This window comes from Nicotiana sylvestris, chromosome 5 (genome assembly GCF_000393655.2).
Source record: "Nicotiana sylvestris chromosome 5, ASM39365v2, whole genome shotgun sequence".
Taxonomy (NCBI): domain Eukaryota; kingdom Viridiplantae; phylum Streptophyta; class Magnoliopsida; order Solanales; family Solanaceae; genus Nicotiana; species Nicotiana sylvestris.
The window spans coordinates 175,930,213-175,954,251 of NC_091061.1; the positions used below are offsets into that span (position 1 = coordinate 175,930,213).

A 24,039-nucleotide genomic window follows, 5' to 3' on the forward strand; every position below is an offset into this window, starting at 1 on the left:
CATAGTGATGCTCTCCCACTTCCACTCTGGAATATCCATCTGCTGAAGCAAGCCACCCGGTCTGTGATGCTCATATTTCACCTGCTGACAATTGAGACACCGAGCTACAAATCCCACAATATATTGCTTCATTCTTCTCCACAAATAATGCTACCTCAAATCCTGATACATCTTCGCGACACCCGGATGAATGGAATACCGCGAGCTATGCCTCCTGCAAAATCAACTCCCGAAGCTCATCCACATTGGGCATGCAAATCTGACCATGTATCCTCAACACCCCCATCAACTCCAATTGTCACATATCTAGCATCATCATGCTGAACTCTGTCCTTAAGTACAAGCAGGTGCGGATCATCATACTGGCGCTCTCTGATGTGATCATATAAGGAATACCGAGAAACCATACAAGCCAATACCCGACGAGGCTCCGAAATATCTAACCTCACAAATCGATTGGCCAAGGCCTAAACATCAACTGCAAGAGGTCTCTCCCTAACTGGAACATATGCCAGACTCCCCATACTTACTGCCTTTCGGCTTAAGGCATCGACCACCATATTGGCCTTTCCCGGATAGTACAATATAGTGATATCATAATCCTTAAGCAACTCTAACCATCTCCGCTATCACAAATTAAGATACTTCTGTTTGAACAAGTGTTGGAGGCTACGATGATCAGTAAACACCTCACAAGACACACCATACAAGTAATTCCTCCAAATCTTCAATGCGTGAACTATGGCAGCCAACTCCAGATCATGAATAGGGTAGTTATTCTCGTGGGGTTTCAACTGACGAGAAGCATAAGCAATAACTCTACCCTCATGCATCAACACACAACTAATGCCAACTCTTGAAGCATCACAATACATGTTTTATGAACCTGAAGCTGATGGCAAAACTAACACTGGTGTTGTGGTCAAGCTGTCTTGAGCTTCTTAAAGCTCTCCTCATACTCGTCTGACCATACAAATGAAGCACCCTTCTGTGTCAACTTGGTCAAGGGCAATGCGATAGATGAGAATCCCTGAACAAACCGGCGATAATAACCTGCCAGACTAAGAAAGTTGTGAATCTCTATGGCTGAGGACGGTCTGGGCCAACATTGAACCACCTCTATCTTCTTCGAATCAACCTGGATAACTTTGCTTGACACCATGTGCCCTAAGAAAGCCACTGAACCGAGCCAAAACTCACACTTGGAGAATTTAGCATAAAGCTTCTCCTTCCTCAATCTCTATAACACAACTCTCAAATGCTCTGCATGCTCCTCCTAACTACGAGAGTACACCAGAATATTATCAATGAAGACTATGACAAACGAATCGAGATAAGGACGGAACACGTTGTTCATCAAATGCATGAACGTTGTTGGGGCATTGGTCAGTCCAAAAGACATCACCAAGAACTCATAATGACCATATCGGGTCCTAAAAGTTGTCTTAAGAATATCGAATCCCTGATCTTCAACTAGTGATAGCCTGAATGGAGATCAATCTTGGAGAACACATTCGCTCCCTGAAGCTGGTCGAATAAATCATCAATGCGAGGCAAGGGATACTTGTTCTTAATAGTGCCATTCTTCTTCTTCACAAAATAGAACCAGCGCACCCTAAGGTGACACACTAGGCCGAATGAACCCTTTATCAAGGAGTTCCTGAAGCTGTTCTTTTAAATCCTTCAACTCCGCTGGTGCCATATGATACGACAGAGTAGAAATGGGCCGAGTGCCCGGCACCAGGTCAATACCAAAATCAATATCCCTGTCCGGAGGCATGCCCGACAAGTCTGCAGGAAACACATCGGGAAAATCCCTCATAACTGGAATAGAATCAATATTGGGAGTCTCAGCGCCGACATCCCGCACAAAGGCTAGATATGAAAGACAACCCTTCCCAACCATACGCTGGGCTTTTAAGAATGAGATCTCCCTACTGGGAACATAATCAGTCATACCTCGCCACTCGAGTCGTGGCACACCTGGTATAGCCAATGTAACTGTCTTAGCATGACAGTCCAAAATAGCACAACACGGAGATAGCCAATCTATGCCCAAAATGACATCAAAATCCACCATGCTCAATAATAACGGATCCACTCGGGTCTCTAGACCCCCAATAGTCACCACACACGACAGGTACACACGGTCTACAACAACAGTATCATCCATCGGGGTAGATACATAAACAGATAATGAAAGAAACTCACGGGGCGTACCTAAATAATGAGAAAAATACGAGGACACATAAGAAAATGTGGAACCGATATCAAATAATATAGAGGCATCTCTATGGCAGACTGAAAAAATACCTGTAATGACAACATCTGAAGCAATAGCATCGGGTCTGCTTGGAAGTGCATAGAAACGGGCCTGATCGCCCCCTAATCGACCTCCTCTTCTAGGGCAACCCCTGGCTTACTGACCCCTACCCCTAGCTGACTGAGCGGGTGGTGGTAAAGAAACTGGCGCTGAAGCCGATGATTGGCCTCTTTGCTAAGATGACCTAGCAAAACAATAAGGACACTGCCTCCACATGTGACCCATCTCACCACACTCATAACAACTCCCAGGTGCTGGAGAAGGGGACTGAAGGGAACCCCTCGCACCGGAGTGACTAGCAGATGCACTCGGCATAGAAGAGCCCTGAATTGATGAAGCACGGGTCGAACTCTGAGGTGGAAGGGCACTAAGTGATGACTGGCCCTGATGAGAACTGTGAGAACCATGACCCCACGATGCCCCACGATAACCTGGGCGAGCTGGCTGAGTAGACCTGAATGGACGGCCTCTACCATGCTGAAACTGACCCCTCAAAGGAGCACCACTATAGCTACCAGATCCTCAAGGCCTCTTGGCCTCCCTCTAGTCTCGCTCCTTTCGACGAACAGACTCAATTTCACCGGTGATATCCACAACCTCCTCAAAAGTAGCACCAAATACCCTCTCCCTAGTCATGAGAATACGGAGCTGATAAGTAAGACCATCCACAAACCTCATGATCCTCTCTCGATCTGTCAGAACCAACCAGATGGTATGACGAGCCAACTCAGAGAACCTCAACTCATACTGTGACACAGTCATCCCCCTCTGACGTAACCACTCAAACTGCCTACGCATCTCCTCTCTGCGAGACTGAAGCACATACTTTTCCAGAAATAAAACGGAGAACTACATCCAGGAAAGGGGTGCTGCACCAACAGGCCTACGCCTCTCAAAATCCTCCCACCAAGTGAAAGCAACTCCTAAAAACTAATAGGTGGTAAAAACGACCCTGCTGGTCTCCAAAATACCCGTTATACGAAGCATCCTCTAACACTTGCCCAAAAAGCCCTGGGCATCCTCGCCCTCTACACCACTGAAGATTGGAGGCTAAAGTCTAACAAATCTCTCCAACCTACACTGCTCATCCTTCGGCATGGCAGAAACTACATATTCCTGAGCAGCTGCAACCGGTTGGGCTAGATGCACCCCAGGTGTCTGGAGTCCCAACACGACCTGCTTAGGTGTGCGAGCGGCGGGAGTCTGATTGCCTCCCCCGGCCTGAGAAGTAGCTGCGGTTGTAGTGGCTGAAACTGCCTGAGCTAGGCCAGTGCAAACTGATAAGATTTGAGCCAAGGCCTCCTGAAGACCCGGAATCACAATGGGCACAGCTGGTGCCTGAGCTGGTGCTGTTGGAGCGTCCATAGCTGGAACCTGGTCCTGAGCTGGGACAGCTGGTGGATCTGCAGGTGCTGCCCTAACTGCTCTACCTCTACCACGACCACGACCGTGTCCTCGGCCTTTGGTGGCCGCAGCGGGTGGCACTGATGGTCGTTTATCCTTTCCAGTAGCACATGTCCTCACCATCTGAGAGAGAATAGAATAACAGAAGTTTAGTACTCGGATCGACAAGTTTGCACGATAAGAATTTCAAGAATATGAAGTTTTTCCTAAAGGTTCTTCAGCCTCTCGAGGATAAATACAGACGTCTTCATATCGATCTGCGAGACTCTACTAAACCTACTCATGACTCGTGAGACCTATGTAACCTAGGCTCTAATACCAACTTGTCATGACCCTAAACCCAGACCCGATCGTGATGGCACCTTTCGTGAAGACAAGGCCAGCTAATTAAACCCAATTCACTTTTTAAACAGTTAAACAACATAAAAGCAGTCCAAAACATGATTTAGCAATTCTAAGTAGCGGATAATATCAATAAAGTATGGAAGTACAACCCAACATAGCCCTAACCGAGGTGTCACAAGTCACGAGCATCTAACAACACTGAATACTCAAATGTAACTATAGAGTTTAACACTGAACTAAGGACATAAGGAAAAGAGATAGGGAGGAGCTCCGGGCTGCGAACGCCAACAGCTACCTAAAGACTCCTCGAGATCCACCTGAAGCAAGAATGATTCAGCACTCATGAGCGGGACCAGCTATGCCTGAGTCTGCACACAGGGTACAGGGAGTAAAGTGAGTACTCCTATTCAGTGAGTAACAAATGTAAATAACGATTGAAAGTAAGAAAACACGTAAGGCACAAGGCATTTTATAATGAAGCAGTAAAATCATTTAAAAGCAATAAATCAGTAAAAGTTAAGTAAAATCCTTTTTCAATAAGAAAATAGGTAATTGACGAGCAGTTAAGGTAAAGTAAACAAATAGAAGTTCACCCCTCGGGCACAATATCAACAAATCGCCCCTCGGGCAATATCTTAGAACAGTACTAGCCCCTCGGGCTCAATGTCACATCACAATGGGTACCCGCACTCATTGGTCACATCACAATGGGTACCCGCACTCATTGGGGGTGTGCAAACTCCTGGAGGGGCCCTTTACGGCCCAAGCGTAATATCAAGCCACCTCATGACATCATCACTAGGCCCTCGGCCTCATATCAAACAAGCCACCTTGTGGCGTACATATCTCAGGCCCTCGGCCTTATACCAAACAAGCCACCTCGTGGCGTACATATCTCAAGCCCTCGGCCTCATAATCAGTGTCAAATGTTTCCTCACAACATAAGCCCTCGGCCTTACTTTGTCAAAACTCCTCACAAGACACTCGGGCAATAGTAAAACATGATTTTCAGCCCAAAAATGTCATTTAAAAGATCATGTAAGTGTTAAAACAGAGTAAACATGGCTGAGTACGAAAACAGTGAAATATAGCATGGCTGAGTTCAATTATAAAGTCAAAACAGTGAGGAAAATACCAGTAAAATTCCCCGAAGGGTTCAAATAGTTGGAACAAGACCCAAATATGGCATTCAACCCAAATCATGATGATAGCAAATAGATTTCAGTCAAATACGCGATAAAATAGTCATTCGGGACGGACCGAATCACAATCCCCAATAGTGCACGATCCAATGCTCGTCATCAAGCGTGTGCCACACCTCAATATAGCACTACGATGTGCAATCTGGGGCTTCAAACCCTCTGAACATCATTTATAATCATTACTCACCTCGAACCGTCTAAATCTCTAGCTCGCGATGCCTTTGCCCCTCGAATCGGCCTCCACGCGCGTCGAATCTATCCAAAATCAGAACGAGGACGTCAAAATATGCTAAGGGAAAAAAGCCCAAGAGAAAACATTCTATAAATGGCACAAATCCCGAAATTACCAAAACCCGACCCCCGGGCCCACGTCTCGAAATTCAAAATTTTTTACATGAATAGATTCCATATCTCCCCACGAGTTCATACATTTCAAAAACATCAAAATTCATCCACAAATGACCCTTCAAATCCCTAATGTTTGGTCTCCAATTTCAAGCCCTAGTTCTTCAATTTTAGGCTTAGATTCCACGATTTCTTAGGTGGAATTCACATAATAATCGTGTTTTTAGCCCAAATTCTTACCTCCAAACGTTTCCCCCTTGAATCCCTCTTCAATCTCCTTCAAAAATCTCCAAAAATGACCAACTATGGAGGAAATAAGCCCCAAAATCGCGGACAAGACGAGTTTAAAAACCTTCTGCCAGGCCCAATTTCCTTCTTCGCGAACGTGGTCAAACCCTCACGTTCGCGAAGCACAAGTTTACTTTGACCAACTTTTCCTCTTACGCGAATGTAACATGACCATCGCGAACATGATGGTTCCTCAGACTTACTCCTCGTGAATGCGCTACCTCTCTCGCGAACGCGATGAACAACTTGACCTCAACATAGCTGACCCAAATTCCTCTACGCGAACACGAAGCCATTCTCGCGAACGCGATGCTTCACTTCCCAGCCCTCCGCGAATGCCAGTCCCTTCTCGCAAATGCGAAGGCCAAAATTCCACTGACTCTTCGCGAACGCGAGGGTCCACTTGCGAACGCGAAGAGTAATAACCTGCAACTACTGAACCTCCAACTTCTGCAATTTTCTTAACTCTAAAATGATCCATTCAACCCCTCGAAACTCACTCGAGGCCCCCAGGACCTCAACCAAAGGCACGAACACATCCTAATACCTTATTCAAACTTGTTCCAATCATCAAAACACCTCAAATAACATCAAATCACCCAAAACACATTGGATTCAAGTCAAACTTTCTAAAATCTTCCAAATTCCGCTTTTGATAAAAAATCCAACCAAATCACGTCCGAATGACATGAAATTTTGCACGCATATCCCAAGTGACACAACGGAACTACTGCAATTCTTACAATTCCATTCCAACCCCCATATCAAAATCTCACCTACTAACCGAAAATCGCCAAAATATCAATTTCGCCAATTCAAGCCTAAATCTACTAAGAACCTCCAAAATTCATTCCGACCACGCTCCTAAGTCACATATCACCTCCCAAAGCTAACCAAACCATTGGAACGCACATCCGAGCCCTCTAAATACATAAGTCAACATCCGGTTGACTTTTCCAACTTAAGCTCCCTCAAAAGAGACTAAGTGTCTCAAACCTTACCAAATTTCTTCCGGATACGATCCAACAAACCCTATATCACATAACACGGATAAACAAAGCATAAAGAAGAAAAAATTGGGAAAACAGAGCGGTAACTCATGAGACAACTGGTCGGGTCGTCACAATTTGTTTTCCTAGTTTACATGCATCACAAATATGATCATTTGAAATATATAGTTTTGGAAGTCCAATAACGAGATCATGTTTAGAAAGCTTTTGAATATTATGCATGCTGACATGAACAAGTTTTCTATGCCAAACTCAGGGATCATCAATTATGGAAGCAAGATAAATTTGATCCCCAAGATTATCTAAGTTGCTAATAGTATAGACATTTCCGTCTCTATTACCTGAAAGAATGACTTTACCTGATTCATCTTCTATAAACCAACCATGCTTCTTAAAACAAACCTCGTAGTCATTGTCACATAGTTAACTAATGCTTAGAAGATTTTAGCTGAGTTCGTCAACCAGGTAAACTTCATCTACATCACATGTTGAGCTCAGATGAACTTTTCCAACACCAATTACATTTCCTTTAGATTTGTCTCCAAAGGTAACTGTTCCTCCATCTAGTTTGGTGACTGTCTTGAACAATTGTTTGAAACCAGTCATATGTCTGGAACACACGCTGTTAAGATACCATTTTCCTTTTCGATTCTTCATGCGGTGTTCCTGCAAAATAAAATTACTTGTTTTTAGGTAACCAAGCTTGATTGGGTCCTAAATGGTTAGAATGCTGAGTATTAGTTTGATTTGAAGATTTGGGTTGCCAGACCCTTCTCCTGTTATACTTCAACCTGCAATGATTTGAGGTGTGATCCCTTTTACCACAATAAAAATAGGATGGACTGTTAGAATTTTCAGAGTCTTTGTTTGCTTTGATTCTGTTCCTGCATTGGTTAGTATTATGGCCATTTTTACCACAAAAGGAACATTCATGAGATTTCTTCTGTTTCTGATGAACAGTCTGATTTGATTTGACTGAACTATGACTAGTGGATTTTTTCAATCCATTCAATTGAAGTTGAAGTTCATTAAATTCTTCCTGTAGCATATCACGCTTGATTTCACAAAATTCTAGCTTCAAAGCCCAATCTTTCTTTTCTCTTTGGATCTTTCTGAGTTCATTTAGAACTCTTTCAATATCTGCAAGAGCAATATCAACAAATTCTTGAAGCTCATAACAATTAGGGCAAGTGCGGGGACGTACCTCACTAGTTCCCTCGTCTGCCATGAGACCAAGTTGACCTGAGTCTTCTTCATCATTTGCTCTTCTGTTTCCTGAGAAACCACGCTCTCCTGATTCCTCATTGCTATCATCTTCTATGGCCATGAAACACATATTTCAATTTCTTCATGATCAGACTCTTCTTCATCACTTCAGGCTCCAAAAGACTTCCTCCTTTGGAGGTTCCTAGACAATCAGCTTGAATGAGTCTGTGTTTTCTACATTCGTAGTATCTTCCATCATTTTCATTGTTTGTTCTTCCCTTTCTGAAGTTTGGTTTACCTTTTCTGCTATTTATGTTTTTCTTCATCATGCTAGTTACAACTTGAGAAAGCATGGCTATATTTTCATCATGTTCTCCTCCTTCCTCTTCTTCTTTATCTTCTGGTTCATCCACATTTGCTTTGAAGGCAGCTATTTTTTTCTTTTCTTGTTGAATCTGTCTATCCAAGTGAGTTTTCTCAAAGGCTATTAAGTCACCTCTGAGTTCATCATAGGACATTTTGTCAAGATCCTGGCATTCGAGAGCAATGACCTTTGGCTGCCAAATCGTAGGTAGACTTCTAAGAATTTTTCTGACTTGTTCTCTGCTTTTTATTGTTCTGCCAAAATATTTGAGATCTCCGAGAATTTTGCTGAACCCGGAGAACATTTCTTTAGCAGATTCTCTGTCCTTCATTTGAAATAGCTCATACTCACGAACCAAAAGATTTATCCTCGTTTCTTTTACCTAGTTGGTTCCTTCATATATGACTTCCAATTTGTCCCACACTTCCTTATCAGTTTCACAACTTGAGATGTTTTCATACTCTTCACCACTGATAGCATTATACAATATATTTTTTGCTTTAGTATTCATAGTTATGATAGCAGCTTGCTCATCAGTGCAATCATCAAAATCAAGTGGATCAGTGGATACTATTACTTGACCATTATCATTTTTCTTTGGAGGAATTGGAAGATTTTCCTTTTTGATCACCCGCCAGAATTTGATATCATATGACATGGTGTATATTTCCGTACACACTTTCCAATGAGAGAAGTGTTGTCCATTGAACTATGGTGGCCGAACTTGAGAGGTTCCCTCTTGAAATAATGCACTGATAACTGTGTTTGATCCCATGATCTTTTCCTCACTAGCTGTTAAGCAAAGTTTGTAAGCCTTGCTCTGATACCAATTGAAAATACAAGGGTGGATCGAGGGGGGGTGAATTGTGGTCTACTAAAATTTAGTCGACTAACTATGATTTTAATTGACTAGATTAAGAGGAGAATTAAAGATAATAGTAAATGGAAAGAGAATGACACACAGCAATTTTATACTAGTTCGGTACCGGTGTGGTACTTACATCCAATTTTCCTTGGGTCACAAGAGTTCCCTTTAGATTTTGAAAGAATTACAGTACAGATGGTTTTGACTCGTTCACTACCAACGACGTACTACATCAATGAATCTTGAATAATGACACAATTCTCTTTTGGATTCTAATTCTTCCTATCTTTTGAGACACTAGTACACAAAGGATTACAGTGTTTAAGCTAAGAAGTAGAGAGATTTAGAAAACAATGTGTGTAGTTGTGCAAGTCTTCCATTTGATCTTAGCAGTCTTTTTATAGGAGAGAAAAGAGCCGTTGAGCCTTGACCAAAAATAGAGGCATGAGATCTTTAAAAGGAATTGATCCAAGGGGTGCCTCTTCGAATCCTGCTCTTGGGAAGGGCTGGATTCGTTTAATTAAGCCTTTGATTTATTAAGAATCTGAATATTTGCTTGCAATAGCTCCTTGATTTGTAATCTGATTTCCTTTGATTGAGGCTGAATGGATGTGCTAATTTTTGATTCATTCTTCTTGTCCATTAATTCAGCAATCACATTTTTGAACTTCTCATTTATTTTCTTTCCTTTTGATAATTCCTGCAAAACAAGGTAAGTGAACATTGTCATCATTGAAACTTTGAAATTTAACTTAGCACATTCCAAACTTAGAAACAAACATCGCATCATTGACCTAAACAAATGACTTTAAATTTATTTCCTAATTTGTCACTCCATCTGTCCTAGACTCCTAGTTGTGATAGATTATTACAAGAAAAAAGAAATTACTCGACTATTATTCTAGTCTCTTTGCCAATAATATGTTCACTCAAAAGAAAAGGGCAACCTGATGCACAAAGTATTTCGTGTTCACGCAGAATCAGGATAAGGATCGTACTCCACTCCAAGGGGTGTGACGTAGGCAGCCTAACCTAATGCAACATGGTTTCACGGCTCGAACCCGTGACCTATAGGCCATACTCAGAATTCGATATTTATTTTATGTGTCCAAGTACGAGGGTGAAATTACATAATACTACACGAATTTTGAGAGCCAAAACTAGAAACACATTAATGTATTTAACTCTCTGGCTCCTTTTTTTATACACACATAACATAAGAAGTAGACACTATAGTTGCGGCTTAAGACAAATCTTCCACATACGACAAAGTGTATGGTGCATTATGTTTTTTTTAGACTAACAAAAATACATCATCAAGCCAAACTCTTCATTTTCTTGCCCAGATTAAAAAACAAAGACTCGCAAGAACAAGAAATCCCATCTTATCTCTTGTTCAATGTAATGCCAAAGTCAAGCACAAAGTGATACTTCACGTCTAACTTCATAAGACACTCTAAACCTGTATTCACATAGTCCATTGACATTTCAGAATTAAATTTTTAGAAATAAAGTTGTTGGCAAGTGAAGTTTGTTTTGCTGATTGACAAAGAAACTCAAACATGGACTAGGTCTACACATAGTGTACATAGACACGGGCAGAATTCGGGTACAAGGCATGCACATGAAGTAGATAAGCTTAAGTGGTTATATCTGATATTTCTTGAATGAAAAGGTTGCATAATTGACAAGGAGAAGGACTCCTTACTCGAGAGAACTCTATCCTAGATAAGGAAGGAGTTAGAAGTTAAAGATAACTAGAACTTTTCCATCATGGAAGAGTATAGCATTAGAACTCTAGTTATTTCCTATTCTACTAATTTTATAAATTACAGGATGTTCTCATTTTACAGGTATGCACAAACGCTGAAGTTAACGTGAGTTGAGAGCAAAATAGCAACGCATTTTACAAATAATTCTTGTGTGATTCAAGTATGCGAACCTAAAGCTACATGAAATAGATAGAAGAACCAGTTCCCAGTATTTGCCTTTCACTCTAGTTTCATTGTTGTAGGTGTTTGAAATAGTAACTTTCAGCTTTATCTAGAAGCAATTGTACTAGGTACTTTAAGTAAAATATTCAAGTTAGAGTTAACTTGAAATTGTCATAACAGCTAGAGGCTAGTTGCCACAAAGGGATTAGAGGTAATCCTTAGGTTTACAAAGATTTTTATAAAAATTGTTTTGGCTCAGTGATTTAGTGAAGTGTTGGGAAAAATTCCACTGAGTAGTAGGTAATAGTTTTTTCACCTTTTGAGCCAAGTGTTTTCCAAATAAAATACTTGTGTTCTTTACTTTCCGTATTTATTATTCTGCAACAGTAGTATAAGGAACACATAGAAAAACCATATCTTTCTATAATCTATGCACGCAAAATATTGGACACCACACAAATCATCCCCCCTCTTGTGTGGTATTGAAGTATAAAAATTAATTGGTATTAGAGCAGGTTATCCTTGAAGAGGCTTATACCTTAGGAGAAGATCAACATGAGTGCACCACCTGAAAATTAGGAAGGGCAATCCACTGCTAGGCCACCACTCTTTAGTGGCTAGTACTACTCTTAGTAGAAAAACAGGATGAGAGATCTCATTATACGAGAGGACTATGAGCTATGAGACATTGTCACCGATGGTCCACTGGCTACCTTGAAGAAAAATACTAAAGAAGTAGATGTGCCAAAGGCAAGAGCAGATTGCCGGTGAGGACTTGAAGAAGTGGAAGAAGAATGCTAAAGCCAAGAAATGGCTTATTTGTGGACTTGGTCCAGATGAGTACAACATAATCCAAAGTTGTGCCACTACTAAGCGAATTTGGGACACATTGCAAGTGGCTCACGAAGGAACACCTCAGGTGAAGAGATCCAGAGGAACTCTACTGTACTATTAGTATGAGAACTTTGCTATGAAGGGAGGAGAAACCATTTAGTAAATGTACACTAAGTTGACTACACTAACAAATGAGCTAAAATCTCTTGGAAGGATTATTCCTGAAGAAGATAGAGTCGAGAAGATACTTACTAGGATTTTGTCTATTACTTGGGAGAGCAAAATCACTGCCATCGAGTAATTAAAGAATATTGCCACTCTCCCATTGGATGAATTAATTGGAAAGCTCACTGCCTATGAACTTAGGAGACAAACCATAAAGATCGATGTGCCTAAGAAGGAAAGGAGCTTGGCACTCAGAATCACTAAAGCTTCTAATTTGGAAGATGATGAAATGGATATGATCACCAAGGACTTCAAGAAGTACCTGGGGAGAGGAAAGGGCTCTTCAAGAAGTGGAAGTTATAGCAAGTCAAAAGCTCCTGAGAAGCAAACCAATGATGGCTGCTCTAAGTGTGGAAAGACTGATCACCATATCAAGAACTGTTCTTTGTGGGAAATTAAATGAAAGAAGAAAATAGCTGAATGAAGGAACATGAAGAAGGAACATGTTCAACCCAAGAAAAGAAACAACAAAGGATCAACCGAGGCTATGGTCGTTGCTTGGGGAGAAAGCTCAGCTGAAAGCTCAGATGATGATGATGAGAATGAACAAACACTTATGGCCATTGGAGAATCTGATGAAGAAACTGAGGTAAGTATCATTCTTCTCAAAGACAAGATTAAATTTTTTTCTACAGAAAGGTTAACTGAGTTACTATAGAACTAATTGATGAATCTGAGGACGTAAGTAACGAAAAGGAACAACTGTCTAAAGAATGTGTGATTTTGAAGGCTAATTGCAAAAACCTGGAACTTAAGCTAAGTGAAACTGCAAGTGAAAATACTTGTTGAATAACCAGGTTCATGCACTTGAATCAATTGCCTTAAAGCTTATATATGAAAATCTAAAATTGAAACTAGGAACAAGCAAAAATACAGCTGATCACACACAACTCACTTTAGAAGAAAACGTAAGAAGAATGAAGGATGAGTTGTACAAAAGAGATGAATAGGTAAGAATTTTAAAGGAGGATCTAAGCAAGGTCAAGCATGAGCTAGCCAGAACCTGTAAATGGAACAGGTCCTCCGATGCACTTTCATAGAGAACACCATAGTAGCTACAGAAGAGGACTTGGCTTTGGGAACCCGACACATAAGTGGAATCCCAAAAGCAAGTACCTCACACTTTCTAAGAACAAGATTTGCACGCACTATGGTAAAACAGGTCACTATAAACGTGAATGTACTGCAAAAGAAAAGACAAGTCAATATAATAAAGAATTTGTTCAAGGGAAGAATAGGCTACCAAGTTGGGCTAAAAAGAATCTGATTCATCCTTTTTTCTTTCAAAAAGGGACCCAAACTAGTTTGGATTCCTAAGACTAACCCCTGATTTTCTTTTGCAGGTCCAAGTGAAGGGGAATAGCCATATATGGTACATAGATAGTGGATGCTCTAAGCACATGACAGGAAGCAAAAACCAGTTCCTTTCACTTGAGGACCTTAAAGAAGGTAATGTCTCCTTTGGAAATGGAAAGAAAGGTGAGATCATTGGGGTTGGAAAGGTAGGTAAGAATGATTCTTACTCTATTGAGAATGTCTACTTTATAGATGGATTGAAGTGCTGTCTAATAAGTGTATCACAATTGTGTGAAAGAACTAACATGGTAGCATTTACCTTTACAAAATGCTTTGTGATTAACCTTACCACTAGCAAGATAGTTTTGAAAGGAAAAAGAGTGAATAACATATATTGTCACGACCCCAATTTCCCTCCATAGGATGTCGTGACACCACCTAATCTCTAAGAGTAGGTAAGCCTAATACTTACTAAATAATTAGAAGAATTCAACCATCAAATGAAAAATACGAGATAAAAATCTTATACAAATTACAATTTCCAAAATTAGCAGTACAAATCATAAGCCCTACTAAGTTTGCTAGAAAATCCATAAATGCAGCTATTCAGATGGAATTAAACAGTACAAAGAAAATATTAGAAGGCGAATCCGAGGCTTTCAAATGCGACGATGGTTTACTTTGAGTCTCCACCACTCGACCAGTCAGCTAATAATCAACAATAACAGAGGCACCTGGATCTGCAAAAAAAAGTGCAGAAGCATAGTATGAGTACACTACAGCGGTACCCAGTAAGTATCAAGACTAACCTCGGTAGAGTAGTGACGAGCGACAGTCAAGACACCGACCGAACTAAACAACCTGAACAAGTGTGTAAATAAACTAACAGAGAAACAATATTAATATAAAGCTAAGTAGGATAAGGAATACAAGACAATACTTGCAATGATACACTAGTAACAACAATATTCAACAGGAACCAGTCAGGTAATAATGCTGCAGAGTAACTAATCATAGTCTATGTCCAAGGAAACCAAATAAAGGGAAAACCAGCAGCAACTCAATGAGAACAACCTCTTTCACACAAAATCTATTCAAGCATTCCACGAGGTACCTAACCTCATAATCACAGCTCACGGGTCCCATTCATGAACCCTAATCACTTGATATCTTGTTCCCACATTACAACTCATAATCGCATGGACGACTCACGTGCCAATAGAACAATCCTCACATAGAAGACCGGAAGACAAGAGTACGTATAATGGTTAATGTCGTCAAGATTCACCTTTTAAAACAGATATGGGTTTAATTACGTGTATGTTTGTGCAAGTGTTGTACCATAATTCCAGTCAACAAATAAGAGTTGAGTCAATGAATGACACATAAGCAACAATCACCATGAAATGTACGGTGTAACAGAAGTAGCAATGAAGTTTGAAGCAGCGACTAACACAACAAGATTAGCTACACAGAGTTGAGCAAATAGTGCAACACAGAGGAAAATAATTAATAATATGCTAAGTAAAACAACAATCAAAGATAAGTTCACAGAAAAGGGGAAATAACAAAAAGAGCACTCCCGAGGTAATGCCTCAAAGTCTCAAATCGTAAACGAATCACAACTTTCCTTATATCACCGAGGTGCTTTTATATTTAGTTTTTGAAAATCATTTTTTTCAAAATAGCATCCCGTGTTTTAGCCTGCCTTATCACACTGCATGGCTTCTAGTAGTTCCCCTAAAGCCACACATTTCAAGCCCACCTTATCTCGCCGTATGCGTCTCAACACCCAGATCTTATACCACCGTATGCATATCAATAACAACAGCATGACTGAAACCTCGTGCAACACAATAACAACCGCACAACAGAAACTTTGTGCAAACACAATGACAACCACATGGCAGAAACCTCGTGCAAACATATAACAACTGCACGACAAAAACCTCGTGCAAATACATAATAACCGCACGACAGAAACCTCTTGCAAACACATAACAATTTTCTCAACAAAACACATATGCCAAAAACATAACAACTCAAATAATTGCCTTTCACAATATTTCCTCAAAACAATTTCAATATCAAACCCACATATAGCCCTCGGATCAACAACACTGAATACAATATCAACAACAATAATAACATGAGAATACTGCAAGTAAATCAATATAAGAACTTCAGAACACAAAAAAATGGAAGAACGAACTTACAGAGAAAGACATAACAGGGAAATAATAGTCTCAACGAGAATAGTTCAACAAGGGATAGGTAATGTGTAAATAAGGATTCCACGAAAGTGCAATTCGATAACAAGAGAGATATCATGAATCAATGACCCCAAATGAGAATACGTCAATAATGAAAGAGGTAACAAACTTCCACTATGGCTAAGCAATTACGAAAGAGATAATAATGATTTCAATTAAGTCTAAGCAATTACGGAAGAGATAATAATGATTTCAATTAAGGTTAAGCAATTACGGAAAGGATATCATGACGGTAAAAGAGGCAACAACTTCAATTAAAGCACATAAAAGTTTAATCGGCAATAAGGGTAGGACATGAAGCAATTAATTCCAATTGAGACACGTAAGGATGAATTTAGTAAATGAGGAATTTAACATGACCAAACAGCTTCGTATTTAACGGACATAAGAACCTAAGAGCACTAGATAGTCAAATTTCAACAAATAAGTCCGGGCACGTACTCGCCACCTCGCGTACTTGATCGCGGCCAACCCTATACCACTATAGAATGACAAGAGCGGTCGATGCAGCTTTTACTTGAAAGGTCGGGATTGAATCCACAGAGCGCTAATGTTTGTTTGGAGTTGGGTTTCTATCTAATCTAGCAATGTGCGATGTTCTTAATTGCACTTCTAATCATTCTTTGTTTGGTAACTATTCTACTTTAATACTAATGAAACAGGAAAATAAGCTAAGTATGATATTTTTGTGAGGGTTTTCTTAATTGGTAAAAAGACACTAAGGAAGTGACTTACACCTAGGTGGGTATCTAACGGGATCTAAAACTTAGGTCAAACTTGTTATAATTGGGATCATGATATAACCATTGCACGTAATTATTCACTCTATACCTCTCGGTAGTTTGAGTGACTTTGCCCTAATTGGCTTTGTCAAGCCCAATTGGGTGTTTATACAATACAAGCAAGATTGGTTCAAGTCAGGTATTACTATCTCTAGGTTTAACCCTATAATTGGGGCTATCAATCTCTTGAATGCACCCCAATTCCTTGTTATCTTGAATTTCCTAGACTTAGTCTTTCTTTCTCAAGAAGAGCCTTAGTCAAAAAGATACAAATTAGTATTTGCAACCACCAATTCAACAATTAAAGCATGAATCAAGCTAAATATCATTAACCCATAAACATTTAAACCATAAAACTGAATACCCACACTAGAGTTGGGTCACAACCCTAACTAATGGGTTTTCAATTTTAGGGCTTAAATGTTTATAGATTAATGATATTTAGCTTGATTCATGCTTTAATTATTGAATTGGTGGTTGCAAATATCGATTTGTGCCTTTTTGACTTAGGCTCTTCTTGAGAAAGAGAGACTGAGTCTAGGAAATTCAAGCTAACAAGGAATTGGGGTGCATTCAAGAGACTGATAACTCCAATTAAAGGATAAAATCTAGAGATAGTAATACGCGACTTGAACCAATCTTGCTTGTATTGTGTAAACACCCAATTGGGCTTGAGAAAGCCAATTAGGGCAAAGTCACTCAAACTACCGAGAGGTATAAAGTGAGTAATTATGTGCAATGGTTATATCAAGATCTCAATTATAATAAGTTTGCCCTAAGTTTTAGACCCCGTTAGATACCCACCTAGGTGTAAGTCACTTCCCTAGTGCTTTTTACCAATTAAGAAAACCCGCACAAAAATATCATACTTAGCTTATTTTCCTATTTCATTAGTATTAAAGTAGAATAATAACCAAACAAAGAATGATTGGAAGTGCAATTAAGAATATCATACACTGCTAGATTAGATAGAAACTCAACTCCAAACAAATATTAGCTCTCTGTGGATTCGATCCCGATCTTTCGGGTAAAAGCTGCATCGACCGCTCTTGCCATTCTATAGTGATATAGGGTTGGCCCCGATCATTTTTTGGCATCGTTTCCGGGGAGCTAAACAGTTTTGGCTATCTATCGGACTAGTTTTGTCACACTTCCTTTTTACACCCGAGAGGGTATATAAGAGAGTTTTTCCAATTAAAGTGACACAAATCGAAATGGAATTATTTTATTTATTTTTTCAGAGTCGCCACTTGGAATAATTTATTTGGTGTCCTGAGTCACCGTTTTATTTTTTAAAACTCCAAATCGAGGAAAATCGACTTTATTTAAAAGTCTGCGAAATCAGAAATCTAGATAAGGAATTTTGTTAACCCGGGAGAAGGTGTTAGGCATTCTCAGGTTCCGTGGTTCTAGATCGATCACTTAACTATTAATAATTGGCCTAATTATTTGATTTATTACATGTTTTAAACCTATTGTGCATTTTTAGCTTTATAACCGCTTTTAATTATTTTATGGAATTATTCTGGAATAAGTTACGATTGTCGTACACTTGTTTGTTTGATACGTATTACGAATCATGTCACGGGAACCGTACCCACGATCCACAACATATTTAATTTATTAAAATTGTTAGAAGTTGTGGCCGGATCAAATAAATGTACCCCGAATTGAGATTTACGTATCGTGACCATACTACGGGAACTGTACCCATAGCCACGATAATTTATTTTTAATCGTGCCTAAAGCAAGTTACGATGTTCATGATTATTTCTTTCTATGATATAATCCGACTTTTTAAAAGTTAGGGGGTAAGGTATGTGTACATTCAACCCTCCCCAAACCTCACTTGCGGGACTAAACCGAATTTGTTGTTGTTAAGTTATGACTCTTTCACATGAGATTAGTAAAAGTTAACACAAAATCTGTAAATAAAATAAAGGAGAACATTGTAAAGTTATTTCTCACAATTCAAATTGTAAATAGGCACAGGAGATAATTTCCTCTACGACAAACAAAAGTTTTCACATTATAGTAATTCAAAACCAAATATTAAACTTCACAATCAACTAATCACACACAAAACGACAAACTAAAAATTTAAATAGATGAACTTCAAGTTTAAAAAGTCAACATGCATAAAATGAAAATTGACGGACAACATTAGAAACTTACCGGGTCAAGAACGTTGGGTTCAGGGCTATAATCAGCAGTGAGAAGAAAATAGGAAGCAGTGACAGTAGCCACCATAGTCGTCCTTCTTACGAGTTTATCAATTCTGGGTTCATTTTTTCTTAGGGAATTATTGATAGCAAATGCATCATCCACAACAGTATATTTCACAAATTCACGCAAAGTCTTGGTCTTATCCTCAATTTCAATCGACGTGTATGCTTTTATATTGAAAATTTTTGCTTTCAATATTACATCTGCACTTCCAAGTCAAACAAAAACAAGAACTTGACCACTGATCGGAGCTCGAAACCTCGCCGCAAAGCTCAAACGGAACCCCACAAACTTCCAACTTCGAACTTGGTTTGACAAAGACAGAAGCCCGCTATTTTGAGGTTGAAACGAAGCTCTGTTTTTGCTGGTTTTGGCTCGATTTCTCTATGTTTTCTGGGCTGATTTTGGAAGATTTTCTGCTGGATTTTCGTTGCCTTTTAGATCTGTTTTTGGGCTTATTTCCGTTGGGTAATGGGACTTATTTTGGGGTCAGTTTTATGGGGATTTAGAGGAAAAAGGAGAGGAAATCAGCTGCCATTTTTTTGTTCTCGTTCAGTGTCGTTCAATGGGATGCCGCTGCTACTAGTTTAGAGTTGCAGGAATTGCAATTTAGTTTAGGGTTTCTATAATTGGGTATTTTATATGGAGTTGGGAAGGGAAGATGACCATTGGATTAGAAGGAAATAAATGGTTAGGATTAAATCTTGCACTTAAATGGGCTAATGGGTTGAGAAGAATAAGTCTTTGTCTTGTTGGGTTAAAATATGGTAGAAAGACTAAAACAATGTAATGTACTTATAAAATATAAAATTATATCTTAATTAATAAAATAAACTACTAAAATAAAACTAAATATAAAAACTGAAACTATATTTTTTTGTATTTTCTTTTAATTTTTACATATTAAAACAATAAAATTAAACTAATAAAGTGGTAGTAAAAAAATGGATTAAAAATCTATAATAACTCAAGCAAATATTTAACATAGGAATAATGCCTTCCTGATCACTTAAATTTGTAGGGCTTTTGAAAGCCGATACACAAACTTTGGATTTTGCCATTTGAACACTCCAACTTGACAGAATGGATAATAATAAATACATTTGACCGTTGACCATGCCTATGTGGAAGCACTACAGATGACATGGCTAAACTGTGTGCAAATCACGCTCCCAAGACACGTGAATAATATTGTTTTTACTTAAAAAAATTAGAATTAGAATAAAATATAAATAAAAATGAAAAATGAAAAAAAAAGACTTTTCCAATTTTTTCATACTCCCAGGTGTCCACCATGGATTAAGTGATGCTATCATATGAGTAAGTGATGCTACGAACTTCACCAGACCATGCCGGAGCATGTAAGTTCAAAATCCTAGTGAAAAAGGCTGAGTAGAACTAGAGGGTGCATTGGCATTTGGTCGAACACTGTTATATGAACAGTGCATAGAATGACCATTTTGGATATTCGAAAGATTTGGCCCATGTAAGATCTGGTTTGAAGGTTTGGAAACATTCTCCTGAGGAGCAGGAGTAGTTTGGCATTGGTTTTGAGTCCTTTGGTTTGCCTGATCACCTTGCCCGACCAACTGGTGAAGTTTTGAGTTTTCCACTTGGTGGTGATGGTTGATTTCTTGAATGGATTGAGCTGAATCTTTACATAGAGGATCCATGGGTGTAGTAGAAGGGATTCCAATTGGAAATTGGTCTCCAATGGCCAAGAATTGATAGGGGCATTTCGTCGAACACCTTGGTCAACCGGACTGCCTGAGCTATTGGATTGTAAAATTGGAGGAATTGGTTGGTACCCATATGAAATTGGAAGTGTACGATCATTCTCCTCATCAAGGGGAACATTTTGGTACCTTTCTTTTCCAATTTGGATACCTGGAACACCTTGCGCATTCATTTTTGCCTCGCCGGAGTTCTGCTGCTCGTCGGAGGGGATGATTCCCATGGTGGAATTGTCGAACTATGTTTCAGGCGTTTTTTTTTCCTTTTTGTATTTGTTACTTTTTTTCTGATTTTATATTTAAAAATGGGACCCACAAATAACACATGGCAAGTAATAAATAACTTAGCATGATGTGTTGTACATGTCAGCGCAATTGATATACACGCTCTGGTGGATGTGTTTATTATTATCCATTTTGTCAAGTTGGAGTGTTCAAATGAGAAAATTCAAAGTTCGTATATCGACTTTCAAAAGCCCGACAAGTTTAAGTTGCCAGGAAGCCATTACGCCTTTAACATACTACAACTAACTTAAAAATTATGCGGGTCAAAAATTACGTGCTTACAGTTTTGTGTCTTGTTTTTCTTTCCTTCTATTTTACTAACTTGTGTGAGTTAATCGATTCAGGTACAAAATGACAAATAATGATAATCTTGGAAATGCTATCCCGAGGGAGGAGGTAGATGGTAATGGTGAAGAAGAGGTACATCTTGTACCTCAAGCTCAAAGAAGACATTCCAGAACCTCCCCCAGCTCCTCCAAGAGTGGCTCCTCGGGTGCTTCCAAATGAAGGATATGCAAGTGCAATTGCCCCACCTCGGATCTAGGCGGGCAATTTCCAGATTACAATGTGTTGTTGACTTTATTTGAGCAGCGAGGGTACTTCACAGGCGCTTGATCGTGGCCAACCCTGCACTACTATTGAATAACGAGAGAGGTCGAAGCAGCTTTTGTCACACCCCCTTTTTCCTATACCCCCGAGAAGGAGTGTATAAGAGAGTTTTTCCAATTAAAGGACAATCACAATGGGATTCGTTTATTTAAAGATTCAGAGTCGCCACTTGGGATAATTTATGGTGTCCCAAGTCACCGGTTCAAATCCCAAATCGAGGAAAAGATTGACTCTGTATTGTAGCCTGCGAACCAGAAATCCGGGTAAGAAATTCTGTTAACCCGGGAGAAGGTGTTAGGCACTCCCGAATTCCGTGGTTCTAGCACGGTCGCTTAACAATTTATACTTGGCCTAATTATCTGACTTATTACACGTTTTAAACTTATTGTGTATTTTTAGCTTTTATAACCGCTTTTAGCTTGATTATTTGTAATTATAGAATTGTCTTGAAACGAATCACGCGTACGTATATTCATTTTATTTTTGCATGTAAGGAATCATATCACGCGTACGTGTACATAATTAATAACACTTTTGGCGCGTCAAAATCATGTTACGCGAACGTGTCCACGATTAATAATTCTTTTGTCGATTTATTAAGAAATATTTGGTTGAAGTTGCGCGAACGCATCCCTCAAGTCACTTTTTAGAATCAAATTCGCCATCATGTTACGCGAAACGTATACGTAATCACAACACTAGTCTAAATCGAGCCTAAAGCAAACTACGAGTGTTCATTTTTTAGAAATTGTAATCGTGTCACGCCAACGTGTACACAATTGAATTAATAATATTTTTATTATTACTAAAATTGTGTCGCCCAAAGTTGCGCGAACGTGTACTTTGACTTATATTTGGAAATCATAATTACGTCACGCGAACATCGAAAATCCTAAAGATTGCCTATCCGGGTGTTGGCGGCCTAAGCATTTCCCTAGCAATAAGCAACAAAGTATAGTAATAAAACGTTTCAAATCCAAATTGTCACTCACGCTTAAATCTAATCCTTCTGTCGAAGCCTATAGTTTATAAAATACTAAAAATTGCAACTGATGGTTAATAAAGGAAAGCAAAAAGAACATTTTAACGCTCGATATGCTTCTACTAGGATGAGAGTTGCTAACTAGTGTTCAAATAGTCCTTTTAGCATTTAAAGTTGAAGAAAGAGATTAAATGTATCATTTGCATGATTTAACAAAAATGGCATGCGAACAAAAATAAAAAATAAAAAAATACATGTACTAGTATTTTGTCTAGAGACAAATCAATTCTAGAAAGGGGAAAACATGTGTATGCTGGTTTTATCTAAAGCCGCAATTCTTTTCATTTTTGAGTTTACTAACAAAGACTAACTCTTAACCCAAACAAAATCAAAATCTATGTAAACACTCACAAACCATTTAAATGCAAAATTGTTGGATCAATTCTGTCCATGAGTCTTTTAACCAAGATAAAAGTTCAACCACAAATCTATATAGCTCAATATTCACTATTGTTAACATTGCTAATTTTTATTCAATATAAGATCTCATTTGAGATTTCATACAACTAAAATAAGATTAACTTCAACCATAGACTCAATTAACAATTAACAACAAAAAAAACAATCAAATTAGATGAACAACATCAACCAAACCACTAAAATTTCATTCATAACAGTCCCAACACACAAGTATTTGAGAAGTAGTTCCTCTAATCTAGAATTAAAATAACAAAAATCAAAGTTCAAACATCTTCCTAAAATATACGGCATAAGTCATGATTGAATACAATAATGTTCAGGTAATCAAACTAATTTAGACAAGAAAACACATGAACAAATCATTCAAAACAGAGGCCATTTATTCACTATCTAAATCAACTACATAGCTTCCCTTTACATCTCATATGCTACTCAAATGCTGAAGCATACCTGGAAAATGAGAGGAAGTAAGAAATGTGAGATCAGTAGCCAAGCAGCAGCAGTCACAGCTATGAAATAGTGCCCAGAACCAATCAAACAGTAACCAAACAACAGAATTTAGAACAGAGCTTTCAGAACCCCCAAATTCAGACCATTTCTCAACTCAAGTGCAGAATGTAAAGCTTTTAGAGATTTTAGCTCATTAAAAAGATCAAAAAGACCCACTTGATACAGAATTTGATCGATTTTTATCAAGCAAAAGTGCTGGAAATCAGCGCAGTTTCAGAACTTCAGCCGTTTTTGGTTTTCTGGATTTTCTATCTCTTAAAGTCTCTGAGCTCTCCTTGATCTATCTTTGTACTCTATCTCTCTATATTCTTAAGCTCTCTTTCTGTATCTTTTTTCTGTCCTCCTCTCCGTCTGTTCAGCTCTTTTAAATAGACAATTAGCTTAGTGCCTTCTCCATTACCAATTCACTTTTTCATTTCTTAATTGTCCACTGATTCAGTGCTTTTAATTAATTCGGTAATGCAATTTCTATCCTACCACTATTAGAAGTTTCTCAATTAGTGACCACTTGCATAAAT

General features: G+C 38.9%; 1 protein-coding gene across 1 annotated transcript; it reads right to left on the reverse strand.

Moving 5' to 3' along the window:
* Positions 1 to 7,361: 7,361 nt before the first annotated feature.
* Positions 7,362 to 8,818, reverse strand: LOC138869693 (uncharacterized). The gene is made up of 3 exons (XM_070147335.1): positions 8,278 to 8,818; positions 7,687 to 8,234; positions 7,362 to 7,583 (listed from the first exon to the last, which is right to left on the reverse strand). Exons 1-3 carry the CDS (start codon positions 8,816 to 8,818, stop codon positions 7,362 to 7,364), a joined length of 1,311 nt encoding a protein of 436 aa, XP_070003436.1.
* Between the last annotated feature and the right edge of the window lie 15,221 nt (positions 8,819 to 24,039).

Excerpts from the sequence above, each read along its gene's own strand:
- LOC138869693 (XM_070147335.1), bottom strand. The coding sequence starts at position 8,818 with ATGAAGGACAGAGAATCTGCTAAAGAAATGTTCTCCGGGTTCAGCAAA. Across the intron at positions 8,235-8,277 it reads GCCTGAAGTGATGAAGAAGA|AAGATGATAGCAATGAGGAA; the intron begins GTCTGATCATGA and ends TCATGGCCATAG. Across the intron at positions 7,584-7,686 it reads TGAAGTATAACAGGAGAAGG|GAACACCGCATGAAGAATCG; the intron begins GTCTGGCAACCC and ends TTTATTTTGCAG.